Source organism: Sinocyclocheilus anshuiensis, unplaced genomic scaffold (assembly GCF_001515605.1).
Source record: "Sinocyclocheilus anshuiensis isolate Anshui unplaced genomic scaffold, SAMN03320099.WGS_v1.1 scaffold1647, whole genome shotgun sequence".
NCBI lineage: Eukaryota > Metazoa > Chordata > Actinopteri > Cypriniformes > Cyprinidae > Sinocyclocheilus > Sinocyclocheilus anshuiensis.
Genome location: NW_015549848.1, coordinates 549,636 through 560,904, shown reverse-complemented (window position 1 = coordinate 560,904; position 11,269 = coordinate 549,636). Strand labels below are relative to the sequence as shown.

At 34.5% G+C, this 11,269-nt stretch overlaps 1 protein-coding gene across 3 annotated transcripts in view; it reads left to right on the top strand.

Moving 5' to 3' along the window:
* LOC107660901 (F-box/WD repeat-containing protein 11-like) overlaps positions 1-11,036 on the top strand; it is a 27,071-nt gene extending 16,035 nt beyond the window's left edge. The window contains exons 8-14 of one of the 3 annotated variants that reach the window (XM_016450334.1): positions 2,416-2,665; positions 2,772-2,890; positions 5,600-5,710; positions 5,837-5,912; positions 7,022-7,186; positions 8,362-9,358; positions 10,931-11,036. In XM_016450334.1, coding sequence (XP_016305820.1) covers positions 2,416-2,665; positions 2,772-2,890; positions 5,600-5,710; positions 5,837-5,912; positions 7,022-7,183 — 718 coding nt within the window. In that variant the 3' untranslated portion in view covers positions 7,184-7,186; positions 8,362-9,358; positions 10,931-11,036. Of the gene's footprint in view, positions 1-2,415; positions 2,666-2,771; positions 2,891-5,599; positions 5,711-5,836; positions 5,916-7,021; positions 7,187-8,361; positions 9,359-10,930 lie in introns of all 3 variants that reach the window. The other 2 variants (XM_016450336.1, XM_016450333.1) reach the window with 2 other exon arrangements.
* The last annotated feature ends 233 nt before the right edge of the window (positions 11,037-11,269 follow it).

The window sequence follows — 11,269 nt, the reverse complement described above, 5'->3', positions numbered from 1 at the left end:
TTGGGGATCAAATACTTATTTCACTCACTGAAATGCAAATCAATTTCTAACCTTTATATAATGTTTTTTTTCTGGATTTTTTGGTTGGCATTCTGTCTCTATATGTTAAAATAAACCTACCATAAAAATCGCAGACCCTTCATTTCTTTGTAAGTGGGCAAACTTACAAAATCAGCAGGGGATCAAATAAATATTTTCCCCACTGTAAAAATCTATAAAAAACATTTATTTTTATTTTGTTGAACCTGATGTACTAAAATAACTCAAACAAAACTATAATAGGATATGAATGTATTAGTTCTTCTTTCAGTTTTTATCAGGTTTTAGTTTATTTTACTACTTCAAAAAATTACATTTAAAGTATTTTAGCACTTCTAAACCCACAAATATTTTTTTTTTATTTTACGTAATTAAATAAATGATAACTGAAATAAAATAAAATATTTAAAAAAAAACTCATTTTTTTTTATTTCGTTTAACTTGATGTGCTAAAATAATTGAGACTAAGAAATTGAATGATAGATATTTTATTATTAACTAAACACTAAAACAGATTAAAATTGAGTTAAAACATTTTTGGTCTGAGCATGAGATTAATCAGTACACATTTTTCTAATTTTCACATTAATCTCTTTAAAATGCTTTCTAAAAATCTTTACCCAGTAGTCCTGAACAGCTATAAAAGTCTAAAAGTATGGGAGTCCTCAAGCCGGAAAATAAAAATATGATGTGCTGCAAATCTATATTAGATAATTAGTTTTAAATGTTTCACATACATACTGCCTCCAGCTGAAGAATCTCCATGGAAACAATGACCTCACTTCCCTAGAATAATTTAAAGCTCCAGCCGGAGCTCTGTCACCTTTTCCAGTGCGAGTATGTGTGTGCTTTTCTCACCTGTGAGAGTTTGAGGGAACGAGCTGTACAGCTGCATAAATCAGGTTTGCGTCACTCCGAGTGGAAGCGCAAACGGCCGGACGTTTAACACCTGGAGAGGGAAGCGGCTTTTTAATGTGATGGTGTTTACAGAGCATTAACACATCAGTTGGCCGAGTTCAGCTGGAGCAGGATGTTTCAGCTGCTGGTGAGGTCGTTCACATGCAATTTACAGTCCATCCGTGTTTTGCACCTGCTGCGCTTGTTAATTTATGCCACTAGAGCTTTGCCTCTTACTTAGTTTGTTTTAACAACAGCTTTGCCAGAAGAGCGTAGCAGTTATTACAGGAGATATTTAGTACTTGAATTGTTGAAAAAATAGTGTTGGAATCTATTATTTCTTCAACCCGTTTTGTTTTAAGGAAATTCTGTGCCACCAAAAAAGTTAAAAGGATGCATTAAATTGATCAAAATTGTCAAAACACATTAATAATGTTACTATATATATATATATATATATATATATATATATATATATCAAATAAATGCTGCTCTTTTCTATTCTATTCATCAAAGAATCTTGAAAAATAAAATTTATCACAGTTTTGAAAAAGATATGAAGCAGCACAACTGTTTTCAACATTGATGATAATCAGAAATGTTTCTTGAGCAGATCCTTTTTGAAGGATCATGTGACACTGTAATAATGCTGAAGATACAACTTTCCCATCACAGGAATAAATTACATTTTTACAAAATATTCAGATAGAACAGTTATTTAAAATTGTAATATTTCACACTATTACTGTTTTTACTGTATTTTTGATCAAATAAATGGTGAGCAGAAGAGACTTCGTTCAAAAACATAAAAAAATCTTACTGATTCCAAACTTTTGTAGAGCAGTGTCAGTGAGAATTCTTTCAAATTTAATATTAAATGTTTTATTGTAAACATTAGAAACAGACAGAAATTTCAATAATCCGTACACATTTTGTGTTCATATCGAAAATATTTAGCTAGAAATTGCTTTTTCTTAGCGATTCTGTCTAAATGAATATCTAAAGGTAAAATGGGTAAAAATGGACCTTATACTTATTTTAGTGTCATTGAGATACTAATATAATTTTTACTAATCTATATTTTGATATTTTATTTTATTTCTGTTTATTAATAATTAACATTGATAATTGATATTTTTCCTTTTTAATTTTAGTTAAAATTTTAGTAATTTTGTTGTGTTTTTTTTACATTTTTATGAGTTTATATTTTTTATTGAAATGTCTATATAGTTTTTATAATTTTTTTTTTTTTAAATTTCAGTTTATTTCAGTACATCAAGTTAAACTAGATAATTCTATTTATTTTATTAATTTTAATTAATTTCTTTTGACATTTTTTATTTCAAGTAACAAAATGTTGTTTTGTAATGGTTTTAGTGTTAGTTTTAGTTAACTGTAATAACCTCCCTTACAGCAGTTGTACTCATGTTCCCTTCATAATGTGTCCTAATCTGCAATATTTTTCTCTGTCTGTCTCAGGGTGTGGGATGTTGTTTCTGGTGAGGTTCTCAACACTCTGATCCATCACAACGAGGCGGTTCTGCACCTGCGCTTCTGTAACGGTCTCATGGTGACGTGTTCGAAAGATCGCTCCATCGCGGTGTGGGACATGGCGTCTGCGACCGACATCAGCCTGCGCCGCGTACTCGTGGGTCACCGCGCCGCCGTCAACGTGGTGGACTTTGATGACAAATACATCGTGTCTGCGTCTGGAGACAGAACCATAAAAGTGAGCGGGTGGGAGTGGTCAGTGGGTGGGCGGGGCTTTAGAGATGGGTGATTGGCAGCTGTAGTGTGATGATGATGTAGATGAAAGACGTTTCGAATGTTTGCAGGTGTGGAGCACAAGCACGTGTGAGTTTGTACGGACGCTTAACGGTCACAAGCGTGGCATCGCTTGCCTTCAGTACAGAGACAGACTCGTTGTCAGCGGGTCCTCGGACAACACCATCAGGTTTTTTAAATTTAATTATTTGTTTTTATTTATTTAGTTATTATATTTAGTTTATTTATTCATTTTTTAAATATTTTTATTTTTACATTTATTAATGGATAAATACAGTAAAACAGTAATAATTTATTTATCATTACACATTAATGTCAGTACATAAATATATGAGTGTAAAATGAGAACAATATGCATTGATTGAAGAAATGTCATTATTTTAGTGTTAATAATATATTTAACATTTAATTTTGGTAAATTTCTCATTGGCGTACACTTCCATTTAAATGTTTTATGAAATTAAAGATTTTTTTTTAAAACATTTTTAAGAAATTTCTTCTGCTCATCAAGGCTGCAATTATTTGATCAAAAACATAGTATAAACAGTAATATTGTGAAATATTATTACAATTTAACATAACTGTTTTCTGTGTGAATATATTTTAAAATCTTTTTTAATGATTTATTTCTTTGATGCAGAGCTGAATTTTCAGCATCATACTACAGTGTTCAGTGCCACATGATCTTTCAGAAATCATTCTAATATGCTGATTTGCTGCTCAATAAACATTTCTCATTATTATCAGTGTTGAGAACAGCTTCATATATTTTTTCAGGATTATTTGATGAATAGAAAGTTCAAAAGAACAGCATTTCTTTAAAATAGAAATCTTTGGAAACATTGTAAAGGTGTTTAGTCACTTTTATCAATTTAATACATCTTTCCTGAATAAAATTTTTTTTTTTTTTTAATTCTTGGTGACTCAAAACTTTTGAACAGTACTGTATTTATAAGAATTTATGTATAAGGAGATACATAAGTACCTTTTGTAGGAACTGATTAGTTCCCCTTCTAGGGAACTCCACGCTGCGCCCCCTGGGGGACACATTGGGGAATTCAGCCTGCATGACCGGTGTCTGAAGCACGTGTGAAACAACGCCAATCTATTGGTCCACCTGGCCCATGACGTCATAGGCGGGGGCCCATAAGTATACAAGGGCACCTGCTGAATATGTCATCCTCTTTGCTGTCTTCAGGAACCATCTAAAGTGCGTGTGATAGACCAGGGCGGGTGAGCGTTGTGAAGAGAGTGTGCCTCCATGCCCGACGTTTCTGACACTTGAGGACACACACGATCTATGTGTCATGTGTCTTGGTCGGGAGCTTGCGCGTTCAGTGCTTGAGGGCTCTGAACGCGCTCATTGTGAGTGTCTCCAATGAGAAGCTCCCCTTTCCTAGAGCCTAGCTATCTGAGGATAGCTATGTGATAGCTCAGTGATTGCTCCCCTGCCTAGGGTTTTAAGTAGCTGTCTCGAGCCCTTGCCTAGACGGCGCTATCTCCCCTGCTAGGGTTGTAAGTAGATAGGCCACTCTCTGTGGTCTAGGTAGTCTCAGTCGGTCCCCCTTATGGTAGCCCCTTCCTAGGTAGCTAGCTATCGGAGGGTAGCTATGTGCAAGCTCAGTGATTGCTCCCCTGCTTTGGGTTTTAAGTAGCGGTCTCCTTTAGCCCTTGCTTAGACAGTGCTATCTCCCCTGCTAGGGTTGTAAGTAGATAGCCCATTCTCTCTGGTCTGGGCAGCTTTGCAGGAAGGTTTTGCCTGGCTATCTAGGCTAGCTGTGTATGGTTATTCTGGTCTACAAGCCTTCATAAGACCTTTAGGACATAGCTATCTGAGGATAGCTGTGCTCTTAACTTGGGTAGGATGTTCCTCTTCATCTAATTGGGTTCCCCATTTCTACCAAGTTGTGTGAGCGGCCCGTGGCACAGTGGCATGACCCCTTTCTGAGGAAAGGCTTGGTGTACGTCTGTCGCTTCCTTGGTGCTCCCCCACACGGCATGGTTGGATTTCGTTCCCCAATGTGCCCCCTAGGGGGCACAGTGTGGAGTTCCCTAGAAGGGGAACGTCTCGGGTTACGCATGTAACCATGGTTCCCTGAGAGGGAACGAGACACTGCGCCCCCTCGCCATGCCTTCGGCCTGCCTTTTTACGTCTCCAGACAGCTAAGTGGATGACGTATTCAGCAGGTGCCCTTTTATACTTCCGGGCCCCCGCCTATGACGTCATGGGCCAGGTGGACCAATAGATTGGCGTTGTTTCACATGTGCTTCAGACACCGGTCATGCAGGCTGCATTCCCCAATGTGCACCCTAGGGGGCGCAGCGTCTCATTCCCTCTCGGGGAACCATGGTTACATTCATAATCCGAGACGTTTTATGCTCAAAAAATGACAAAAAAGCATCATAAAAGTATTTATGATAGACAGAATGACTGGCTTTATAAAACAAGTTTCTGAAGTCATACAAAATCTTAGTGTGAGAAATCATTGCCCCTTCCCGTTTTTCAGTAAATATTGCTTAAATTTAAATGTTTTCCTCACACAAAACTATCGTAAGCATTCAAAAGGTTGTATAGACTTCTATTATGATTTTTTTTTTTGTCCTTGACTCCTCATTCTGCAGTCTTAATTTTTTGTTTTCCACAGAAGAAGAAAGTCATGCTGGTTTGGAATAAGTAAATGACAGAATTAAAATTTCTAGGTGGACTAACCCCTTTAAATGCTCTATAAAACCTCTCAAATTTTTAGTTTTCCACTAAAGAAAAAGTCATGCAGGTTTGGTATGAGTAAATGATGACAATTAAAATATCTATGAATGCTCTATAAAATCTCTCAAACCTTTAACATACGTGTGTGTGTGTGTGTGTGTGTGTGTTCAGACTGTGGGACATTGAGTGTGGTGCTTGTCTGCGTGTGCTAGAGGGTCATGAGGAGCTCGTGCGCTGCATCAGATTCGACAACAAAAGAATCGTGAGCGGAGCATATGATGGGTGAATAAACACACACACACACACTCGGTCACAGCACCATCTGTTACTGACAGGCCGTTCATCTGTCAGACTGGTTAATATCGAGCAGCCATAACTCACCCTCTCATTCTCTCTCTTCCTCTGCAGGAAAATTAAAGTTTGGGATTTACAGGCAGCTCTGGATCCTCGGGCCCCCGCCAGCACGTTATGTCTGCGTACACTCGTGGTGTGTCTGAATAATGTCGTCTTCATATTTATGTTTTGTAATCTTTTTTTATAATACTATTAATAATTGTTTTGTTGTTACATTCACATATGATAAAACTGAACAACCACAAGATGTCACTGCAAGTTTATTTGTTCTGCTAGTTACCTCAGAAAGTTTGAAATAATCATTTAGTTAACCTGTTTGGGAATATGTGAAATATAATTCATACTTCTCAAATAAGCAGTCACCGAGTGCTACTTTAAAGCCAGTTTGCCAAGCTACAGGCTACTAGAAATAATAGTATTGAAAACACAGGGACATATGGGAACGTAGTGGCAGCCTAAATGAAGTGAATTAGTTAAATCAGTTTTTGTTGAAATGGTTCATTTAAACAACTGCTTCACTAAAAGAATTGCATTCCTAGCTGTACTGTTAAACAAACTTTGAAGCAAATTGATTCACTAAAAGAACTGGATTCTCAAACCTATTCACTAAAAGAATTAGATTCCTAGCTGTACTATTAAACAAACTTTGAAACAAAACGATTTATTAAAAGAATCGTATTCCCAAACAGATTCATTGAAAGAATTAGATTCTTAGCTGTACTGTGAAACAAACTTTGAAACAAAATCGATTCACTAAAAGAATTAGATTCCCAAACTGATTGACTGAAAGAACTAGATTCCTGGCTGTAATATTAAACAAACTGTGAAGCAAACCATTTGTTTAAAAAAAAAAACTATTTTAAAAAGAATCGATTCACCAAATCAGTTGGGTCATCACTGTATTACTTTAACTTTCTGTGCTTTTAATGCTAGTATTTCTAGTAGTCTGCAGTTTGACGAACTAGCTTCAAAGTGGTTTCCCCAGCACTAGGTGACTGCTGATTTGAGAATCATGAATTTTGTTTTGCATACATTTCCATATACGTTAACTGAATCATTATTTCAGCAGCTGAGCAATTAATACGCTGCTAAAACATGTAGGTATGTCAGTAGTGTTGCTGTGTTTACTCCTCAACACCATACTCCCCGTTTCTGACAGACCTCTGCAGTGTTTGCATGTGTGTTACCTTATGTTTTCATGTTCCTTTAAGTGTGTGTTGTCATGGTAACCTCTCGCAGGAGCATTCTGGGCGTGTGTTCCGACTGCAGTTTGATGAGTTCCAGATTATTAGCAGTTCCCATGACGACACGATCCTTATATGGGACTTCCTGAACGTCTCCACCAATGGCCAGCCAGAGAGGCGTTCGCCCTCACGGACATATACATACGTCTCCAGATAGCAGGTACACACACAGCCCAGAGTTTTCAGTCATTCGGCAGATTCGTATTTGACTATGTATGATAGTTTTAGGTTTAGTTTAGCTTTAACTATGTTTGGTGGTTTTACATGTTTGTCAGAAAGCCAAAATCTGGTTTGCAAACTTTAAGTCTGACCACCAAGCATGTATTTATTTAAAGTCTTTCATTCTGTTTAGTTTTCGTTAATACAGTAGTGTTTATTATAGTTTTTAATCTATTATATTTTGTAATATATTATTTTATATTTATAATATTAATGTTTAAACCATAAAATATTAAATAAGTAAATATTTTTCATTGGTAGTTTTATTTATCGGTCTATTTATTAGTATGTCTAATTTATTCATTAAATACTTTTCTTTAGTTGTTCAGTTTAATTTCCGTTCATATTATAATGGTTATTATATTTAGAATGTGTTTTTCATAGTTTTGAAAATTCATTTATTAAAATATTTTTTGTCTAAAATTCTATTTAGTTTTTTAGTGTTTATTATAGGTGTCTTTATATGTTATTATTTTATATTTGTATTGTTTGTTAAAACCATAAAATGTAAAATATTAAAATATTTTTCATTGGTAGTATTTATTGTTGTCATTTATTTGTTCATTAAATATCTCAATAGTTCTGATTCATTTTCTTCATGTTGTAGGGGTTAATTATATTTGCATATTTTTATATTTTATTAGTTTGAAAAAAAAGATTTTGTCTATAATTCTTTTTTTACTTTATTCATATTTCAGGGTTATTATAGTGTTTGTTATAGTTAATTGTCTTTATTTTATACTTTGTTATTTTGTGTTATGTTGAAACCTTAAAACTATTAGATAAAATATTTTTCAGTATTTGTTTTCATTTATTTTTTCTTTAAATACTCTTCTCTATAGTTTTGTTTCTTTTTTGTTCATATTGTAGCGGTTGCTATGTGGTGCAATTTATTTTTCATTGGATAGAAAATCTGTTTAAAGTGTTTTTGTCTGTAATTCTATTTAGTTTACATACATATTATAGTCATTATATTGTTATTTTAAAACAAAAACGGAAGTGTTTTTCACATGTTCATATTGTAGTGGGTATTATAGTTGCAATTTATTTTTCATTCTTTTAAATATTGATTGAGCGATTGTCTCTCTCACTCATATGTCTGTCTCATCTGTTCAGGTGCCTCTTCTATGTGCCAGTGTGTCCTGGGAGAGCTGAGAGCTGATTGGTTGTTGGCCATGTCCGTCACAGAATGGTGCCTAAGGATCCGCCTCCTCTTCTCTGTCTGACTGCAAACTTACAGAAAAACATACACAGACTCATGCTTTGCCAAACACACACACTAAAGATTCAAACACTCACACCATTGGGTTTCAGCACTGTTCTGCTTTATCCAGTGGGGAAAAGACAAGCACAATCACACACACGGGCGTTTATCTGTACTATCACTGCTGCTCAAATAACCTGAAAATCTGCACTACTAATAGCTCATATCCACACGGGGATCGCTGAAGCTGGGATTCTGGGAGTGGCGTACGGATGAAGGACGGGTAAATGAGACTTTGCGGACTGCTGTGCGAGAGAAAGGGACTCGGCAAACTCTCGCGGAATGAAAGAAAAGGTTCAGGACGTCTGCCGCCTTTGGCTTTCATGCCACATCTCTCTTCAGGACCAGGGACACACGTGTTTTTCAGGATGACGGCGTGAAGCAGAGGTCCGTCTGCATGCATGCGAGGATCAGCTGGGTGACTGGCTGCTCTGATTCCTCTTTCCCTTTCGTCTTTAGTTTTTATGATAGTTAGTTTTTCTATTTAATTGGCCTCTTTGTCTCTCCCGTATGGTTCTGCTAGGCATTGTATGTCTTTGTCACTCAATGTCTGGTTTGATTTCTCTCTGCCTGCTTGCTCATCGAGGGCTGAATCTAGTTGTAAACAAAATTGTCTTGTCAGATTGTGTTGTATATTAAAAAAAGAGTTTTTTAAGAAAAAAATATTGTGAATAAAGTATTTGACCATGGTTGATGTATCAGTCTAAGGCCTGAAACATGCTTTACACAAGTGCACAGATTTCTTGTGGTTCAAATGCAGTTGCGTTTTCCTCTTTGCTCAGTTTTTTCTCTTTCAGATCAACTGCTGTTGTGGCGGAGCGAAGGTTTGAAGAGAATCTTCCTGAGCAGGTTAGTTTAAGTTTATTAAGCTGTTGACATGTTTATAGCAGCTAGCTAAATGATAACACGTGTTTTAAAGTCACAGACGTGTGAAGGAGACTATCGGCTCCTTGTTTGTTTGTTTAGCGGGTTGGTCAAGCTTTTCCACCAAGTATACAAAGCAGTGACATTTTACTATCTTTCATATACTATTATTGTTTTTGTATTTTGAATTAGATTATTATTTTTTTTTTTTTAGTTTTAAATTTGAATTTGAATAAAAGTTTTTTGTTTTTTTTGTCATTTTTTTATTAGTTTTTTTTTTATATATATTATTAAGCTGTTGACATGTTTATAGCAGCTAGCTAAATGATAACACGTGTTTTAAAGTCACAGACGTGTGAAGGAGACTATCGGCTCCTTGTTTGTTTGTTTAGCGGGTTGGTCAAGCTTTTCCACCAAGTATACAAAGCAGTGACATTTTACTATCTTTCATATACTATTATTGTTTTTGTATTTTGAATTAGATTATTATTTTTTTTTTTTTAGTTTTAAATTTGAATTTGAATAAAAGTTTTTTGTTTTTTTGTCATTTTTTTATTAGTTTTTTTTTTATATATATGTATATAGCTTATTAATTATTTACCTGTCTATTTTATCTATCAATTTATTTATTTGTTTTGTTCATTTAGTTATTTTAGTAGTTGAGAAATTTTGCCTTGGCGACTAGCTGAAATAAAATAAATCAGGGTTATAATCATTACATAGAACTAAAACAATAAAAAAAAAATGGATTACTTGAAATATAATAAACACTAACTAGCTGAAATAAAATAAATCAGGGTTATAATCATTACATAGAAATAAAACAATAAAAAAAAAATTGATTACTTGAAATATAATAAACACTAACTGTGTGTGTGTGTGTGTGTGTGTGTGTATATATATATAGTGTTTATTATATTTCAAGTAATCAAAATATTTTTTTATTGTTTTAGTTTTATGTAATAATTATAACCCTAATGCGTAGAGCAGAGGTTTTCAATCTTTTAGATGCCATATACCACCAAATGTTGATAATTGATAATCTTTGTGCTAAGGACCCCAAGGCATCTTTGTAGTTTCTCGTAAACATATTTACTTCATACTACGAAAAATGAATATCATAAATATGTCTAAAATGTCTTGTCTGGAGAATATTTAACTTGTTAAATTTATTTAGTTATTTTTTTTAATCATTTTTAAATTCATTTTAATCTGTATTTTAATCTTTTTTTTTTTTGTTCAATTTACATTTTTTCTCTATTTTTATTTTAATTCTTTCTTATTTTAATCTATTTTTTTATTTATTTTAATTTGCATTCTATTTTAATTCGTTTTTTTTACATTTATTGTTTGGAAACCACTGTATGTTTCTTACCTCAGGCCTTTCATTTAACAGAGTTAAGCTTCAGAAAATCCTAATTGGTTAACATTAATAAGCAATATGACCTTTGACCTGAGTAGTTACCCTTAAATAATGAAATCATGCAAGGCAGCATGTCTTGCTGTTGTCAGAGAGACCACTAGGTGTCACTGAGCATCTACATTCTCTCCCTCTAGACTGACCCGAGTTCATCCAGACTGAACAAGCCTGAACGTTCCTGATGAGCTGCTGGTTAAAGCGTTTGATTGATTCAATAATAAGCGGATGAAAGAGCGCCGTGGGCTGGGGATTATTCCAGACTCGTGCCAAGGGAGAGAATTCTTCCAGAAATCCTGTCTTGTCTTGGTTTGTGTAATAAACACTCTTGACAGAGGCAGTCCATTAGAGTGGAGCCAGTAGTCTCATTTTCTCAGTTTTATCGGAGACCGTCCTAAATGAACATATGAACGTCTAAATAATATTGTAAATTTATAAAATGTTATCTGGAAAATATTTAGTTTCTTAAATGTATTTAT